The 18,868-nt window shown below is 52.2% G+C and overlaps 1 protein-coding gene across 1 annotated transcript in view; it reads right to left on the bottom strand.

Moving 5' to 3' along the window:
• The window catches only part of Adamts2 (ADAM metallopeptidase with thrombospondin type 1 motif 2), a 198,748-nt gene that overhangs the window by 19,620 nt on the left and 160,260 nt on the right, over window positions 1-18,868 (bottom strand). Inside the window, exons 6-12 of the mRNA XM_057774650.1 lie at window positions 8,301-8,457; window positions 6,988-7,093; window positions 6,163-6,306; window positions 5,658-5,790; window positions 5,157-5,270; window positions 2,663-2,808; window positions 522-697 (exon numbers count right to left, since the gene is read on the bottom strand). Coding sequence (XP_057630633.1) covers window positions 522-697; window positions 2,663-2,808; window positions 5,157-5,270; window positions 5,658-5,790; window positions 6,163-6,306; window positions 6,988-7,093; window positions 8,301-8,457 — 976 coding nt within the window. The remainder of the gene's footprint in view (window positions 1-521; window positions 698-2,662; window positions 2,809-5,156; window positions 5,271-5,657; window positions 5,791-6,162; window positions 6,307-6,987; window positions 7,094-8,300; window positions 8,458-18,868) is intronic.

Genomic DNA, 18,868 nt, shown 5'->3' with positions numbered 1-18,868 from the left:
CATTCTCTCTCTGCTCTCGATTGTGAATGCATCAGGAGCCTGTAGCCTTGACGTCTCCAGTACGATGGACCACAACCTGGGACTGTCAACTTGAACAAACCCTTCCTTCCTAAGCTGTGATTGTTGAGGTATTTTGCCACAGCCGCAGAAAGGAAACTACCTATCAGAAGTCACCTGATCGCCTTGCAGGGTCAGCCTCTGCTCCATGGCAGCGTGCAACTCTGGCCTTGTTCCCTGGATGGTCACTGTAGGACCTGCACCCTGTGAGCTTCCAACCCAGCAGCCTCTACATGTCCAGTGTTCTGATTCCCCTAGGATGGAAGACACACCCCCAGCCCAGAGCCCTCGTTTAAGAGGAGGACCCTGCAGTCACAATAGCCAGCACTGTACCGTGTTGCCAGACAGTGCCGCCACAGCTTTGCCCCGTGCAGGATCAATGGAATATAAAACAATGCATGCCCCTGCCTGCTCCACCTGGGGTCCTGTGCTGAATCCCCCTCTGATCTCCCCAGGAAGCTCACCATCCCGGTGCTCATGGGGCAGCCAGTGGTGCTGGGCATCGCCGTGCTCAAAGTACAGGTCCCACTGGCGGCACTGCTCCTCCCGGAAGTCAGCCAGGGCGTTGGGGCAGTCCTGGGGGTTGCAGAGCTGGAAGTCGTAGGCCAGGCCAGAGCAGGTGCGGCCCCCGTTAGCTGGGCTGTGAGAGAAATCAAAGATTCCCCTTCTTGGGGCCTCTAGGAAAAGATCTGCCCATGGATGGCATTTTTTAGGGAAACCCTTGAGTCTCAGGTATGGAAGGGGCACCTCTGTGGAGTAAATAGACACAGCCCTACTAGGACCCAGGTAGCTCCCCATTCATGCAGGCCTTGGGACATCAAGACTAGAAGGAACTGGTAGTAACCATCCCCCATCTGTGCTTTCTTGAGAAGGCAGCCTCTTTCCTGGGCATGCCACCTTCACCCTGGCATTGAAGCCCAGGACTGTTCATGGGCACAGATCTGTGACTGAATGTTAGGATTCTGCCTGCCCCACTGGACTACAAATCCCAGGATAACCAGGGCTGGTTGAGCCTCCCATAGGACCTCCTAGGTCCTGGGCACACAGAGCTGGAGCTGTCGTGCAGCAGAAAACATCCAGCACAATCCTGAAATTGTGGATTGCACATGCATGAGGCCCTACAGGACAGCTGGTGTAGGGCTGGGCCCGTCCACCTTAGAAAACAGGAGCTTTAGGAACTTCCCCACTGTGTGGAGAACAGTTCCACTCCACCAGGTCCTTTTGTGCTTCTAGCTCTCTGCTGGGTTCTAGCTCTCTTCCCAAAGCAAGAGAAAATCCCTCAGTGCTGCTGAAGGGGCCACAGTGTTCCACCTTCCCGCCAGGCTCTGTGTGGGAGGACAGCCTGGGCTCCAGAAGGCGTCTGTGTACAGACGGGGCGGCCAGACGCAGGTCGGTTCTTCTTGACCTTGATGAAGATGTGACCCTTCTCCCCACAGCAGTGACTGTTGATATTTTTGGCTTCCTGGGGGCAGTGTTTGGGCCACCAGAAACAGTGCAGCTGCCTCAGGGAACAGAGAATCGGAGTTTGTACTGACTGGCTTCGTGTCAACTTGACAAGCTAGAGTCACCAGAGAGGAAGGAGCTTCAGTTAAGGAAATGCCTCCATGAGATCCAGCTGTAGCGTATTTTCCTAATTAGTGATCCATGATCACTTGCCTTTGGTAGGTGGTGCCATGCCTGGGCTGGTGGTCCTGGGTTCTATAAGAAATCAGACCTAGCAAACCAGGGAAGCAAGCCAGTAAGCAGCACCCCTCTATGGCCTCTGCATCAGTTCCTGCCTCCAGGTTCCTGCCCTGCTTGAGCTCCTGTCCTGACTTCCTTCAGTGGTGAACAGCGATGTGGAAGTGTGAGTCAGATAAGCCCTTTCCTCCCCAGCTTGCTTTTTGGCCATGGTGTTTTGCCGCAGCAATAGGAACCCTAACTAGTTGCCACGGTGAGACCAGACAGACTGGATATGTCCAGGGACTTTTGAGCCATCCTGAACCTGGCCTGCTTAGAGACTGGCAATCAGTTTATGATTTTATGTGACATTCTAGAGTGACAATATTTTCGGGTAGAGCAAAATTAAATCCCCAGATAGTCCAACACAAGATAGACAAATGACCCCACCATGTGTGTGAGCAGTCACAGAGTTGGCAGGGGAGAAAGGAAGGGCTGAAGGGAAGGAGCCTGGGTACTGGGGCATGAGTGGCAGCCCCTAACACTGCCTCTCATCTGACCACAAAATAGCTGCTTGGCTCCAGCTGCCACTGTCTAGGCTGCTGGCATCCTGTGACCCATGAGAACCTCCTTTGTGGCACCCCCAGCTCCCCATCTCTGTTCCATCTTCTAGCCTCCACTCCCTAGGCCAAGAATGGCAGAGGAAAGCTGTGTCTAGAGTGGACTGTGGGCCCCAGGGTGGTGACCAAGAGTTGATGTTTCTAGGGTGTGACAGGCTCTGAGCCAGGGAAGGAGCCCTCCCTCAGCACCCCAGCTTCCTCCCGGGGAGAAATAAACACGGGGAGGTTTGCCTTGTACTCTCCCTGAACTTGGCAGGCAGCAATGCAATGCCCAAGGCCCTACAGAATCAGTCCCTGGGACCCTCAGCAACATCACGTCAACTCACTGTGGGTTGTCACACTGGCGGGTCCTGAACTTTACACCTGTACCGCACGTGCGCGAGCAGGAGCCGAATGGAGTCCAGGCACCCCAGTTGCCGTCTCGTTTGAGGATGTCAGGTGTCAGCCAGATGCAGTGACCTTTAAAGCAATGCTAAGCGAGAGGAAGGTGGGCTGGTGAGACAGTTCATCAGGTAAAGACCCTTGCTGCTCACTGACCTGAGTTCTATCCCTGGGACCCACAAGGCAGAAGAAGAAAAATGATGACCCCCATGTTGTATTCTGACTTCTGTAACATACGCTTCATGCCCCAAATTAAAAACAACAAAAGTAATTACAAAGACAAGACGGCACGCCCTTGAGGTCTTCGCCCCTCAGTGGGGCAGTGTCTGTGATGGCTGCCCTGGACCATCTCTGAAGGCCTGGGGCTAGGGGCTATAGTATCTGATCTGAGGGTGGAAGAGGGCTCGTAGAGTCTGATCTTCCTGTCCCTAAAGATCAAAGCACTCAAGTCAAACAGGCCTCACTTGGCCTGTGACAAAGGAAGAATGGGATGTCCAGGCCCACACTTCAGGACCTTGTCCAGCCTGCTCTGAACCACCTGTGCCTGCGGTATATCATGTTCTAAGGATAAATGCCCCCACCCCCATGCCTGGACAAAGACGTAGCAGGAACAACAAGCCAGAGATCTTGGAGACATAGCTACATATCTAAGTAGACTCAGGCTATGGAGGAGGAAGACCAAGAACATAGGAAGCAGAACACTGGAGCGGAAAAAACACTAAATTCCATCGTCTTGTTCTTCCCAGAGGGGAGGAAGCTTATAAAACCCTATGAGAAGGTTAAGAAGATTCCAAAATGTAAAACAGTAGATTAGTATTTCAGAACATCAGAATCCAACAAATGCTTTGTTGACTAGAATAAGAAAACATCACTCAAAATAAAGATAATTAACAGCACAATTACTACGAATGACCGAAACTGGAAAACCATCATTTTTTCTACTTGTGTATGTGCATATGTGAGTGCATATGTTCATTTGTGCATGTGTGTATTCACATGTATGTGGAAAAACACACACACATTGCACACGTGAGTATGAGGGTGAGTACATGTGTGTACTCGCGTCTGTGTGGGGCTCCAGACTATGAATGTGGAGCCAGCAAGATGGTTCAGCAAGTAAAGGTACTTGCCACTAAGCCTGATAACCTAAGTTTGATCCCTGGCATCCACGTGTAGAAGGAGAGCCCTGACCTGAAGTCTGCAGGGGCTGTCGTTCTCTGGAGTCTCCCTCTCAGAGCTCTGAGTACGTGCCAAGGACTCCATTAACGCTGTCAGGCCAGGTAAGCAGACAAACGGCCAGCAGTTGTGAGTGACCAAGTGATCCTGGCATCTCTTTCCTGGGCAGTGCTTACTCCAGCTCTCCCTGCAAAGCTTCCCTCACTTAGACACGGTGGGGGAAGAGATGAACTCAGACATGCTCCCATCAGCTGGTGGAGGAAGTAGAACTCACAGGCCAGGAGAGACACTGTGGACTTGATGTTTGTGTCCCCTCAAACTCATGTGCTAACTGAAGCCTCAATCCCCAGTGTGGTGGTGTGGGGAGGTGGGGCTGCGAGGCGTTCCTTAAGTCATGGCCCTCGCTAAAGGGATCGATGTCCTTATCACAAGGGATAAGAGGAATTCACCCACACAGTGACACTCAGGGCTGTGTAGTTTCAAGCTTGGCTGAGTTCAGAGGGGGAGGGATCCTGGTTTAAGCTCATCTGCATACACCAGGACCTTAGAAAATGATTGGCTAAGAAGTGAGCATGTTATTTCACCTGAACCAATGAGAATAGGGCCTGGAATCTGGGCTAGACAATCAGGAAAAGAATACTTTCTGTAGACTTGTGGAGAGGGTGGGTGACCAAGCAGTAAGGGATCTTCACAAGGGACAAACCAGAGGCCCTGGGGCTGCCAAGGCTAAACCTCAAGCTGTGCCTGGGAGCCACCAGGCCTCTTCATAGCATATGCTGGCTTCATAGCAAAGTAACCCATGCGTCCCCCCCCCACACACACACACACAATGGGCAGGAAGGGATCTTGAGATGACGGTCTGTTCTGGTGTGGGATGCTCCAATCTGTCCCGTGTGAAGAGAAATTAAAAGTTGGAACAAAGGTTGGGAAGGTAGCTCCATGCGTAGGAAGTCCTGGGTTCTATCCACAGGACCACATAAAACTGGCATGGTGGCACAAGCCTGCAATCCTAGCACTGGACAGCCCAGACAAGAAGATCAGAAGTTCAAGGTCATCCTTAGCTATGTGTCAAGTTTAAGACCAGCCTGGGCTACGTGACAGGGTGTATCAAAATGAGAGCGGAAGCAAGGAAGAAAGGGCAGCCGGGGCCTCTCTAAGAAGACCCCTGGTCCCCTCACAGACACCGCAGGGCCTGTCCCTGGTTCTTGTGCGCTCTAAGCACGATGCCTCATGACCCGCGGACAGCCCTTAGTTCTGACCCACCTTGCCAGGCGCACACATAGTCCCGTCCAGTGGGGGACCCTTCTTTGTCTTGCAAAAGTAAGGGTTGTCGGGGTGACTGCACCACAGCTGTTTGCAGGGGTCAAAGGTCCGGAACTGGAAGAGAACGCCCTCAGTTCATCAGGCTACCCCCCTCTTTCGCAAGTCACCCAGAGTGCCACCCCCTCAGCCCCGTACTATAACCTGAACTGGCCTGTGAGCATGCCTATGTGGGTGGGTGCTGCAAGCGCCCATGTGATTCTGGGGCCACGAGGACCACGTGCATGCAGTGTGGAGATGACAGTGTCTCTGGGTATCTCTGGGCCCCCGAGTCTCCAGCCTGGGAGGCTGCCCACCTGGAGGAGCTTTGACAGGCAGACAGGAGGCAGAATATCTTCTGTGAAAATCGAGTGGGCATCCCTGCGGCCCTGGGCAGAAGTGGCTGGTGTCTTAAGTGCCATCGCCACAGGGCCTGGGGGACACTTGCTGTGTCCCTGCACTCACCGCAGTACACATCATGTAGCCCAGGCCGAAGTCGAACCGACACTGCTCGTTCATGGAATAGTGCAGACCTGGGAGCTGAGGCAAAGCCGGCCAGTCATGGGCGAAGGGATCGTCACGCAGGCAGTCATAGGAACTGTAAGGGGACACGTGGGTGCCACACAACCTTCAGTGTGGAAGCTGAGGTCCTTTCGGGAGTCACTATGGTGGCCAAGGCTTTATCACCCTGGTCTTTAGCTGTGGTGCCTTAGTTTGCTTCCTCCACCAGTTTGAGATTACGAGAGCTGGCTAGGGCAGCTTCTGGCCTATTCAGTGTCAGAGTGGGAACCCCCCCCCCCGAAAGTGGGGTCCTTTCTCAGCACCATGCTCTCTCACCCATCCCTCGTGTGTCAGGCTAGAGGCCTCAAGGTCTGAGGTTCAGGTTGGACCCAAGCACACTGGGCACTGTGCCCTCTTAGAATTGAACCCAAAGAGGGGGCCACCCTCGGGGGCCCAGGGCGGTACTCACTGCAGGTAGCGGCCGAGCTCCTGTTGGCTGCAGCGTGACCAGTGGAATCGATGAAAGGCAGCCTGTACCAAGGGTGCCATGATGCTGCCCAGCCGTACCTCGTCACCGCAGCGGTTGCCCTGCCCGTCATGCTCCATGCCCAGCCTGTGTGGGGAGCAAGGCAGCCTGGCTGGACCCTTGCCTGGCTGCACTGACCGGCTGTATCCCCGTACCTCAACCAGGAAGGCATTTCTAACAACCACAGCGGGCATCTCTGAGCGTCTCTACTCTGACCCACTTTGACTAGAGTCGTGGAGCCAGAGCCACCCTGTGAAGAGGACACCCACCAGGCAGGCCCCTCTCCCTGTCCCCAAGGAAGGCCACCGTTTCCTGGACGCACAGTGGGGGCAGGGCTATCTATATCCCAGAGCATCCTGGGTACTCCTGGATACGCCCATCAGCTCTGCAAACCCATTAATACTTACCTGGCTCTAAGATTCAGGGTCTTTACTGATACCTGGAACATGCACATTTGGACAGAGTCCTGGCTTTTTGACCCTGGGCTACCCTACCTCAGAGCCTTGGTGACCCCAGGACTTGAATGGGATAATGACACAGGGCCCTTGGCTCCCTTATGGCCCAGAGCTCACTCTGCCCCCAGGTGCTTTTTGTCTTTGATTTGATCTGTCCTGTCAGCAGAAAGCTGAGGCTGACCTCTGGCCAGAATGACAGGAAAACAAGTCTAAGTGGCTTTCCTACGTGACTGCTCGTCTCAGGCACAGGGGATAGCGGTCAGCCCAGAGCAGAGGATCCGATTTCTCTGTACAGGATGCTCAGGCCACTTACACATGGCCAGTCTCGTGAGCCACCACAAATGCCGAGGAGAAGCCGTCCTCATGGTTCAGGGTGCAGCTGCGGACCGGGTGGCACATCCCCGTGACAGGAGCATAGCCTGGGGGGAGACAGAAGGCGGCTCCAGCTCCAGGCCTGGAGTCTTACTCCCAGACAGCCCCAGAGAGGACCCATCCCCAGAGCAGTCCTGCAGAATTGATTGCCCCCTGCTGGTGGAACTCAGAAGACACCCGCACTGACAGCAGGCCCCCTGCCCATTCACAGAGCTTGGTGGCCGCTTTGCCTGACACAATCCACAATGCCACTGGCACAGGTCTCTGGTGGGCCTTGTCTGTCACCTAGGCAGCTTCCTGCCTGCTCTCTCTTCTTCACCCTGTGGAATGACTCTGCTTCTTGCTGAACTTCCCCAGTTACCATTTCCATCCTTCTACGCTGCTGGCTTTCGTGGGTTGTCCTTTGCTAAATTACTTAATACACATAAATCATGTGTATCTATGATTTATTTCAATCTCCAACCTAATAATAGGTATAAGTATCAATTTATTACAATGTTGGCTTTATACACAAGCTTTTAAAATTACACTGGTGTGTGTGTGTGTGTGTATGTGTGTGCGCGTGCGCGTGTGAGCGTGTGTGTGCAGGAGGGCCACAAAGCCTTTGTGGAGGTCAGAGGACAACATGCAGGAGTTTCTTCTCTCCTCCCACCATATGAATCCCAGGGATTGAACTCGCGTCCTCTGGCTTGGCAGCAAGTGCCTCTACCAGTTGAGCCATCTCGCCTCACCAGCCCAACGCTTTTATGTCTTCACTCGTTTCCTTATCTGTTCTTCTATCGGTTACTAATAGGTGTCTATTGACATCTCCAACCACGTAGTTTGGACAATTGCTTTCCTTTCATATCTGTTGGGTTTTATGTAGCTTGAACCCTTGCGTAAAGAATCACTTGGTAACCTATCTCAGTAGCCAGGAGAAGAAACTTAAGCCTGAAGCCCGGACTCTGGACACAGTCTCATCTTCAGGCAGTCAAGCCCTATCTGGTCTATCCAGCCATTCCTGACCTTCCTCTGTTCCTTGGGGTGCAGTTGTTTTGTTTTGTTTGTTTGTTTTGTTTTTGGAGGGTGTGAGATGGGGGTCAGGGACATGATACAGGCTCTGACGGTTTTCTAGAGCCAGAAAGTTGATAGGACCAGCCCAGACACTCAGGCAGTTAAGGTAGCCACACCCCCTCCATGTCCTGTCCCTCTTCTCTAGGCTAGCCCCTTGCAGGCCCCAGCTTCTTCCCCAGCATCTGTAGGCACCCAACTAACCTTGCATGCCTGAGGGCCCGAAGTCCTGCCGTGTGAGGAAGATGGCATGATCGTGGTACTCGTCGTGGTCGGTGTCCGGCTTCTGCTGGAGGTAGGCCCAGCGGCAGACATTCTCCAGACTCTGAGAGGGGTTCCCAATCTCAATGAGGCTCATGGACTACAGTGGGTGGAGATAGACAGAAGGATGGGGTTGGCATCTGGCAGATTACTCGGGGTTGAACAGGGAGTTGTGCTGACCGAGTTTAGTCATTGGGAATCTGGTCCAGGGGCCACGCAGCTTCCTGCTGAGCCACTCCCATTCAGCTCCATTCTTCTGAACGGAAGAGAAGGTTCCTGGTCACCCTCGCCTGCACGAGTTTCCACACTGTCAAATGTAAAGTGGGCCTGCAGACTTGTCTCTAGTCTCCCCTGGAGCCAAGCCATCCCCCTACCAAGCTCACTCCTCAGAAGCAGGACCCCATTAGCCCTAGCCTGTTGGGGGGGCTCCTCATCATGCCCCCTGGCCCTTCTACAGACAGCTCACAATTGGCAGCTTGCTTCCTCTAGTACTAATAACTGAAGAGACAACATAAGAAACATGCATATTGAACACAAAGGTTTGGTCTACTAACCAATCTCGGTCTAGCCTACGGACAGGGGAGGCTACCACACCACAGTCCTAGGGACTGCCAGGCTGCCTTTCCCACTTGCCCCATAGGAGTCAAGTAATTCTGAGGTGTGTTACTGTTGCCTGTATCCAAAAGAACTCAGAGCAACGCACTCCGCCTTTGGTAGGAAGCATGAGCATTCGAGGCAAGGGCACTGGCTAGCAGGTGAAAGACAGCAGCCATCTGACCGGCATGTCCTACACAGATGTGGGAAGAGAGCTCCGGCCAAGTCTTTGAAGAGACTGGAGAGTCCAGCCAGAAATATACACTCCGGTATTAGGATAGGGGACCAGGACCAGAGGCAGGAGCCAGGTTGACGCAGGGTAAGAGCAAATTGGTCAATACTATGCAGACAGAACCTTTTCCCCCACCGCCAAGAGGTTCTGGGAAGAGCCTGAAAACTCGGGTCTCTTCAGGGGTCATGTCCACTGAACACTGGCTCATGGCTGGCATTTAAGAAGAGAGGCCCAGGCTTGCCAGACCAGATGTCTCTATCATTAACGTAAAGTTTACAAGCTCGGTGGGTACAGTGCCAGCCCGGATCACAAAAACCTGGGTTCAATTCCCAAGCACCTCCCAACCCAATAGTTGAGTTAGCTTGAATGAAAATGGCTGTAGTGGATAGAACTAAACCCCACCCCTCTCCCCAAGTCACTCACTTAAGAACTTCTGAATGCAGCATCTCCTCCCATGGAAGCATCTCCTCTCCACCTTGCAGACAGGGCTCTGACACTACAGTGCCCAGAACACCCCCACCACACCACAGACTGGACACTGGCTGAATGCATCCTTCCCCCAGGCTGGGCTCCCATCCTGCGCCTCTCTTGGCAGACAAGGTGATTTCGCTGCCACGGCAGGATAATTTATTGAAATATTGATTTGTGTTTTTGTTCTTGTCTTGTTTTGTTCCCTGTCTATTCCAAGAAGGCAGACTGTTACCAGCATCCCCCAGCCCCAAGGGGTTCGTGCTATGGGGATAGAGCTCCAGGGGTCTCGGACCCACTTCCTAGCTTTGGAATCCCAAGAAAGATCTCTATAGGGCAGGGTAAAGAGACAGATTTGGGGGGCATTGTTCCAGACAGGAGTTGCACTACAGAGGGGGACCCCAGGAAGGCAGGACTTCAGAAAACAGCAACTATGTGTTGTACTCTGTGAGTCTTGCTGAGCAGGGAGGCACCCCAAGTGACAAGGAGTGGGAAGTACATACATGCCCATCACTTGACGTCTGCTGGGGGAGTGTTTTTAGTACTCCAGCCAATACCACATTGGTAAACGCTCGAGTCCCTTCTATAAAAGGATGTGGCATTTGCATAGAACCTCACGCCTCCTTCTGTATCCTTTAAATCCACTCTAAATGACTTGTACCATGTACCACAGTGTAAGTGCGGAGTGCTGGTTGTTAGACTGATTGTTTAGGGAATAACAACAAGATAAAAGCCTGCATATGTTCAATACAGATGCCATGCTTCCTCCTGATTATCCTCCATCTGTAGTTGGTAGAATTGGCAGAAACGGAGCTGGGGGTGTGGAGAACCGACTGTATTTTCTCCCAACCTTTTCAAGGTTTGGCCTATCTCAAGCGGGCATCAAGGACCCAGGAGACAGTTTTCCTGTTCTTATAGGGTCTAGAGAATTTTCGGGGTCACAGAGGGCCCTGCCCAAAGGCTAGTCACCAATATTGCATCCAGTGGCAAGGACCAGACCCATGTGCATTCTAGAAAGAGCTGGTTCACGGGCTGGAGAGATGGCTCAGAGGTTAAGAGCACTGGCTGCTCTTCCAGAGGTCCTGAGTTCAATTCCATTCAACCACATAGTGGCTCACAGCCATCTATGAGACCTGGTGCCCTCTTCTGGCGGGCAGGCATACATGCAGACAGAACATTGTATACATAATAAATAAATAATTTTTAAAAAAGAAAGAGCTGGTTCTTGCCAGAGAGGATGGGAGTCAGGGAGGGGAAGTCCGGAAGTGTGGCCATTGTACTGTCAGAGGGTTCAACATCTGGGTGTGTAGGGAGACAGGAGATGGGACGGGGACAATGAGGCAAGGAGAAAGGTGATTTCTGGTTGTGGCGAAGGATGACAGTGGAGACAAGGGGAGGATGTGTGGGGAGTAGCTGATGGCTTATCAGGGAGGGTGTGGGATCTGGTCATGGTGCTGGGGGCAGTCTATCATGAAGATGTTCTTTCCTGTACAGTGTGCTTACCTGGTGCAACCTCCAGGGAATACCTCCTCCCTGCTTCCCAGGGTAAGAATCCAACACGTAATGGGTCAGACGCTCTTCCTCCAGGCCAAGGGGGAGCCTGGAACCCAAGCTAAGCTAATAGAACAGAGGCTTAAGGAGCTGAAAAGCAGCAGCTGCCTTAGAAGCAAAAGAACTTTCTGCCTTCTTCCTCGGGACCCCTTTCCTTCATCCCACTCCCCCCGTCAGCTGCCTTGTCCCACATGTTCTTAAGGATTCATCTCAGGAGTCTGGAGAGGTGAATCAGTGGCTAAGAGTGCATATGACCTTTGCAGAAGACCTGAGCTCACAACCACCTGTAGCTCTAGATTCAAGGGACCCTCTGGTCCCTGTGGGCACCCCCACTCTCACTCCTACACCAACCCCTACCTACCTCCACACACAAACACATAGTTTTAAATTTTTTTTTAAAAGAGCTCTTCTTGAGGCAGCGATATCTGGGACAACTGGGCAGGCCTGGGGCCTTGGAAGGAGACACGAGTTGGCTATGGGCAGGGCGAGGTACCCAGAGGCTGTCCCATTGCCACTGGGTCAGCTGCAGGGACCCTGCTAGAAAACCCTGGGTACCCAGTGGGTTCTGGAAACCCCAGAGTGTTGATCCTGTATACACTGTCTTCCTCTTCCTCTATGCATACTTATGATAAACTTTGACCCTTGCAGGCACCTTATGGCTTTTCTCCACCCCACCTGCATCGTGGGTATCTACCTCTGCACCCGGCCGAGGTGATGATTCCATGTCCTAGCAGGACGAGGTGAGACGGGGCCTGATTTCAACAAGGTCACCCTGAACAGTGAGCAATTTAAACGTTGGGAACTTTTTGTTTCTGGAATTTTCCGTTTAATATTTTCACATCACAGATGGCAGGTATTCCGAGTGGAGAGCGAAGCTGAAGCCAAGGGAAACCTTCCTGTTTCTTATGTCGGGTTCTCTGGCAGAAGTCACAAAGCCTGGGAGAGCTGTTTGTCTCGCTGGCCTTGGCCATCTGTCTTCCTCTCTGTTCTGGAAGTGCCCAGCACCCGACTCCTACTCATCTTTGCATCCGTTTTTTCTCTAGGAAAATCTTTGTGTACCTGTTTGCAGGTGTGCTGGGGTTGGGACAAACGATTAGGAGACAATCCTCAGTGTGTGGGAACCTGACTCTGTAGGCCCGTGGTGCTCTCGCAGTGAGAAGGGCAGGTGCTTGGGGACTGGAGCAGAGGGGCGGCACGTGGTGCTACCTGGGAGTGGACTATGGTATAGCCATTCCCCGAGGCTGAGTGGTAGCTGGAGGGTCTGTCTCACAATGGAGTGAGGGCTTGCATCCCGGGGCACGGCTCTTCATAGTGACAATGGTTCTGTAACTCTGACCCCAGTGTGGAGACCCCGGATGGGCCAGGGCCACTGTGCCTGCAGTGTGGGGGTGTGGAAACTGGGCCCATGACCCAGCGCATAGAAGTCCTGGTGGGGGAGCAGACCTCCAAGCATGGAAGAAGAGGGGGTCTCCAACGAGGCTCACTGAATGCCCCACGGGGACCTTAAGTGGTCATCCTCCTAGTATGTGTGGGCTTTACTACCCAAGATCCCTGTTTTCCTTGCTATAAAGGACTAAGGATAGCCCTGTGTTATTCACTGGGCATACATACTTGTTTATCACAATAGGAATGAATGAATGAATGAATGAATGAATAAAAATAAATATACACACACCGAAGAGTCACACTGGGGCAGGGAGGGAAATACAGAGCCTACAGGCCGTGGGAACGATAGATGCGTCTAGATGAAGAGGGCTGGAACTCCTGGAAAGGGGTCACCAGTAGGAATGGACCCCTGTGCTGATGGCAACAACCAATTCTCCCTGTGTTCATGGCCTTCTGGTTCTTTGAGGCTAAGTCTCTGCATGCATCTCATTTAAATTTCAAAAGTGCCTAAGACATAGGCACTGTCATTATCCTAACTCCCAGATGAGAAACTGCATCTCAGACCGTTAAAGCCATTGACTCCCAGTCCCACAGGTAGCGGGAGGTGGAACTCATACGTAGGAAGAAGTTCTGCCCTCCAGGTAATTCCACCTCTAGACAGAAGGCAAAGGAAGGACAGGCTCCAGAGGCAACCACCAGGTGGCGCTGCTGCCACAAGAATGAAGTGTCAAGACCCTGCTCGAGGCGGGCAGGCTAAGGAGCGCGGCCTGTTCCTCTTGGCTGCAGTGGTAACCTTCTATGCCCCCCACACAGCCTCTGGGGCCTCACCCTAAACAAACCAATTAAGACTTATGCAAAAAGTTGTATTCCAACCGCTGCCCTCTGACACTTGGGCTGTTTGCGGCGGAAAGCCCTGAAATATTTATGTGCTTCCCTCCCACAGTCAAGGAGACAGGAAAATGGGATCTGCCGCCTGGAGGCCAGGCTCGGCGCTTGGCAACAGGAGGCTCTGCAGACTGGGTGCCGCCACGTGTCTGTGAGCACACAGGTCACAAGCCCAATCCCGGGGCCGTGGACAGGTAGCCTGGAGCTGGAGATGTGAGGCACAGGCGGTGCTCTGTGTTCTTGGACAAAGGCTCCCTGGACACAAAGTGGTTGGGCCCAACCTTAGCACTCAGCCTACAGCTCAGGGGTGTGACCTGTGACAGTGTGGGCAGAGCATACCATTGGCAATAGTCAGGGTTAATGTCCATCTGTTAATGTCACCTGGGAGGGCCACCTGTGAGCATGCCTGTGGGCAACTGTCGTTCACTGAGGTGGGAAGACACACCCACTTTGGTGGCGCCATTTCCAGACTGGAATATGTATGGAGACAGGACCTGAACAGAGCTAAGGGTTGGTTGTTCTTCACTTTTGACTGTTGATGTGACATGACCAGCTACTTCAGACGCCTGCTACTGTGACTTTCCTGATACCATAACCTGGAACAAAACCCTTCCCCTTAAGTCGCCTTGGTCAGAGTATTTTAGTACAGCCACGGAAAGAAACCAAGACACAGTCCATACCCACAAGTCCTCGTGCCCCTTGGCTACTCTGGCAGTGACCGTGTGGCCCACTCAGTAGCGCTAGTGCTTCAGGCTCCAAAATGGCTTCTTCAGCTGGTATCAAATCCATCCCAGAATGTTCTAGCCCCAGGAAGCCTCGGGCTAGCCCTCCCAAACAGGCAGGGAACAGGAAGCATGCACAGGGCTGAGGTTTGCGTTAAAGAGCGCTCACGTCTCAATCTCAGTATTGAGGACGTCCCCCCCCCCCCGTGTGTGTGTATGTAGGGAAGGGGTGTCCTGTCCTGAGCATCTCCCAAGTTATAATAGCCAAAGTGTTTCTAAACACTCACCTTGAGTCTGTGAGTGGGGGACAGAGTGGCAGAGTCGCCCCTGGTTGGCAGCGTTAGCCACAGGGAAATGTCATGGGGGGTGCCTGGGACACCTCATCCAAGGTCTGTGCCCTCCAGCCCATTAGCATGGCAGCATCTGGCTCATTCTAGAGACAAAGTGGCTGCGGTGTGTGACCCCCTGAAGCCACATCCCCATTGTCATATGGATGGTTGACAGTGATTATGGGTGTTTCTCTTATCATGGGTGGGGGATATCTACCAGGATGCCAACAGAATTCCTGAACCAGTGAGCTGTGCCAGGCTCCCGATAGGATGAGGCTGTGTGTGAGGATTCCTGATCTACTGCCTTTCTGAACTTGCAATTCTTGGCCTTCAGAGCTATGAGGCAAAAACTTCTGTTGCTTATTAAGTACCACTCTAAGGTGTACTTGTTTTAGTGGCTCGAATGGACTCAGACACCTCCCGTGGCAGTGTCTAGACCCAAATACCTTCTCATCTACTGCAGACCCAAAGGTATCTCGGTGAAGAGGAATGCCAAGGACGACTAGGGTCTGGCCATTATGCCTTGCCCCGCTGGGACACCAGAGGGCCTTTGCCAGGCTAAAATATAGACTGTGCATGACCCTCCAGGTCCCTGATGCAAGGCTGTCTGGAAGAAGCCTGCACTTCTCATCCTGGCCCCACTGTGACGGCCAGTGATATCTTGGGACACATGGCAAGAACACAGTGGTGCCGCTGATCCAAGGTTTGCTGTGGAGTCCTCTCCTCAGACAGGCCAGGAATGTCTGACCTTTCACCTCGAATGCTGACCGAATCCAACAAGCATCCCATGCTCTTGTGTTGGCCTTCACAAGACACCTTATGTCCTCGGAATGTCCCCAAGTCTCTCATCTCCATTCCCTTTGATTTCCATCATCCAAGGAAATATTTAAAATGAGAACACTTGAGTAGCTTTGGTTCCTTCTCAAAAAATCAATTGAAAAGCCAGTTGCTATGCAACCCATGAGTGCGGCTGATGCTCGGCTCCCTGGCTGGTGGCATATTGTGTAAAATATGATAATCTCTTTTCTTCTGATTTTTTTTCAAAGAAATGGAGAAAAATGTTGTTTTAGGAAAAACTTGAGATAACTCGGAGGCCTCCTATAAGCTGGAGATACACAACATGCCACTCGCGTACGTATCGCCTATTTTACCCCTGCTGGAGCCTGTGGGACCTGGGACCAGGCAGGGAGGGACCAGGAGGAGGAACCTGGCACATTTCCAGTACGATTAGGGATGAATAGTAGGAGCCGTGGGCCTGCACCACTTTCTGCCAAAGATCAGGTGATGGCTTCACACCCCGGAGTGTATTCTGACTGTGATAAACACAGCCTAGGACCTCCTGGCTGCAGTCACCTTGCTTTTGTGGGGCTTAAATTCTTCCAGAGAGGAAGCCTTTTTATTAGTGACCTGTCGCCAGGAGGGGTCGATTTTGGCTTTCAGGTCAAGGATGCATGAAATGGAAGGGAAGAGGTCATGGCAGGAATGTAGGGCAGCTGGTCACGCGACATCCACAGTCCAGAAATTCCAGCTGCTTTCTCCTCCGCGATCAGTCCAGGACCCCAGGCTAGGTAATGGTGCCGCCCACATTCATGGCGGGTCTTCCAACTGCACTTAACCAAATCTAGAGAAAACTTGTTTCCACAGTGAATCCAAATCCTACCCAGTTGACAAGTTTAACCATCAGGGTCCCCAGCAGGAACCCAGAGGTCCCATGTAGAGTGGCTTCCCAGAGTTCATCTGTTATTGTGAACCATGCCCCATCCCTAGGGTCCCATCTAGCAGCCCAGCTTTGCTTTCCCCATTACTGGATTAGGGTGAGGGTAGGGGCAATAGACGCTGAGTCTCTTGACTCTCTGGTCTCTGCCTGGCCGCTCTATCCAAGCTCTGACCCACCTCGTGGTGTTAACTTTGTGCTGCGGCATCTTGTCTGTCACGAGACAAGGAGCAGCTGTGTTGCTCTCTGGGATGTTCCTGCACATCCTAGAATGCACCAGGAGGCTAGAGCTCCGGAATTCAGAGTTCATCTCCTACAGCCCACGGCACCTTTTGGAAACCCAAACACAGAACTCGTCCCCAGAGTGACACAGGACAGTTTGTGACCTGTGGCCGCAGACGCCGCCTGCACAACATAAATGCAGAAAAGAGAAACTCTCATAAGTAACTGGAGGGAGTGAGATTCTCGGGAAATTTATGGAGTTTAATCACTAAAAAGAAAACAGGGATTTTTTTTTTTAATATCTTGGCCTCAGCCACATTTGCCTTCCCTAATAATTCATCTGCAGAAGTTATTGGTGTGCGACCAAGCAGGGCTAGAGGCTAGATTCCTGCTTGGTCGGGCTCTGTGGGCCCTGCCAGCTGCCCAGAAATGAAGCAACCCTGTCCTGTGTGGCCTGTGGCCCAGAGGGTACACAACCTCCCCTTGTAGATGCTGCTTCTGTTCCTGCAGCCTGGGGCTGTTTGTCCACAGCCAAGCCTCCTGCTGTTTAGCTCAACACTGTTCCCCAAGGGGTCTGTTAAAGTTGAGGTGTCTTTGGGGTGGCAGAACTTTCTGCAGGAAGAGCCTCGTGGGAGGAAGTTAGGTCAGTGGGGGTCATGCCCTAGAAGAGGGTGTGGTGGCATCAGCTTCTCTCTTTGCTCCCAGCTTCTCCACAGCTCTATTCTGGGGGCGAATTCCTGTCTCTTGCTCCACAGTCCTCACGTGTTCCATCATGAAAGGTTCCAAAGTCACAGATTGATAGCTATGGTCCAAAACTCCTGAAATCACATCCACGTGTGTGAGTGTCCGTGGGTAAATGTGCACCATGCACATGCCATGTTCATGCAAGGTCCACAGAGGCCAGACAAGGGAGAAGACATCCCTGGAACTGGAGTCTCGCTCAGCTGTCAGTCACCCTATAGACCCTGGGAACCGAACCTGGTTCTCTGCAGTGGTAAGAACTTTTAACCTCTGAGCCATCTCTCCAGCCCGGCTGCCAGGAACTTTGCTCTCTAAATTAGCTCTCCTCCACAGGCATTGTTGGGTCACAATGTTTGCAGGTGGAATTTCAGTCAAAGTCAGATGACAGCATGTATGATGGTGGTCCCCTGCACTGATATCACCTAGTGACGTCACGGCCATCTTAGTTTAGTCCACTGTGAGGTCAGCACAATGGCAAAGTGTCTGCTTATACATTCCTCAGGATCTGTGCCCACTTAGTGACCAGACTTTCTGTCTTTATCATTTCACTCCATGGATTTTACCATTGATTCTCTTGGGTTTTAACAGAAAACAAACAAACCATCAAACTTTGTCTGCTCTTTGCAGATATTAGTTTCTCATCATTTAAATCTAAGAAAAAATTTAGAATCACAGGATGAGAACCACTTATGTATCAATAAACATGCATCTTGATCATTTACACTTGAGTGTGTGTGTGAGAGTGTGTTGTGGCATTTGTGTGTGGTGAGTGTGAGTGTGTGTAGTGAATGTGTGTGTGTGATATACATAGGGAGACAGGAGGTCAATGCTGGGTGTCTTCCTCAATTCTCTCCTCCTTATTTTTGAGTCCGGGTCTATTCCTGGACCTGGATATCCTTGATGCAGCTTCGTTGGCCACTGATATCCAGGGATCCTCATGTATCTGCTACTCCATGCTGGGGTTATAGATACAGCCCACCATGACCAGATTGCTTTTAGACAAATGCTAGGGATGGAAATCCAGGTTCTCGTGTTTGCATAGACGGGCCCACTTGTTTCCGGTTTTACTGCCACTGCCTCCTAGGTGGCATTTTCCAAAACAAGTTCTGTGGACTGTCACTGTCTGGAGGAAAGGATCCCACTGCCAAACAGGTCTGAAGAACGGCAGGTACCAATGTATTGCATAGAGCTTTGTAGGCATGCTCCAAAGTCCCTGGGCCGTGCTGCCACAGTGAGCACCTGTTTCCCGTTGCTCTAGGAGCACCGTCCACCCTCACTTCCTGCGTAAGCATCTATTAACATCCAGCTGTACAGAACATCACCAGGGAAACTCGCTTCTTTTCCCACCTTTAAATAAACACTGGTGGTCTACCTATGTCTCTTAGGACTTTCTCCAAAACTTTAAGAACAAGAGAGCCTCCCATGTTCCATGCCCCAGTCACCCACCCTCTGCTGGTCTGTCTTCACTTCACCTAGGGCCTTTCTCAGCTGCCACCACGCATGGACCACTTCCCTGTGCAAACAATTCTTGTCTCCATCTCTACACTCCAGGTTTTCCTAGGATTCCATGCCCATATGCTAGCCCATCCTGAACACCGCAACTGGGCCATCAAGCACCCGGCACCACTCAGATGAACTCACAAGCTTCTCCCCACAGCCACAGCTCA

Source organism: Chionomys nivalis, chromosome 7, assembly GCF_950005125.1.
Source record: "Chionomys nivalis chromosome 7, mChiNiv1.1, whole genome shotgun sequence".
In the NCBI taxonomy this organism is placed as follows: Eukaryota; Metazoa; Chordata; class Mammalia; order Rodentia; family Cricetidae; genus Chionomys; species Chionomys nivalis.
This window is presented reverse-complemented; position numbering and strand designations above follow the sequence as displayed.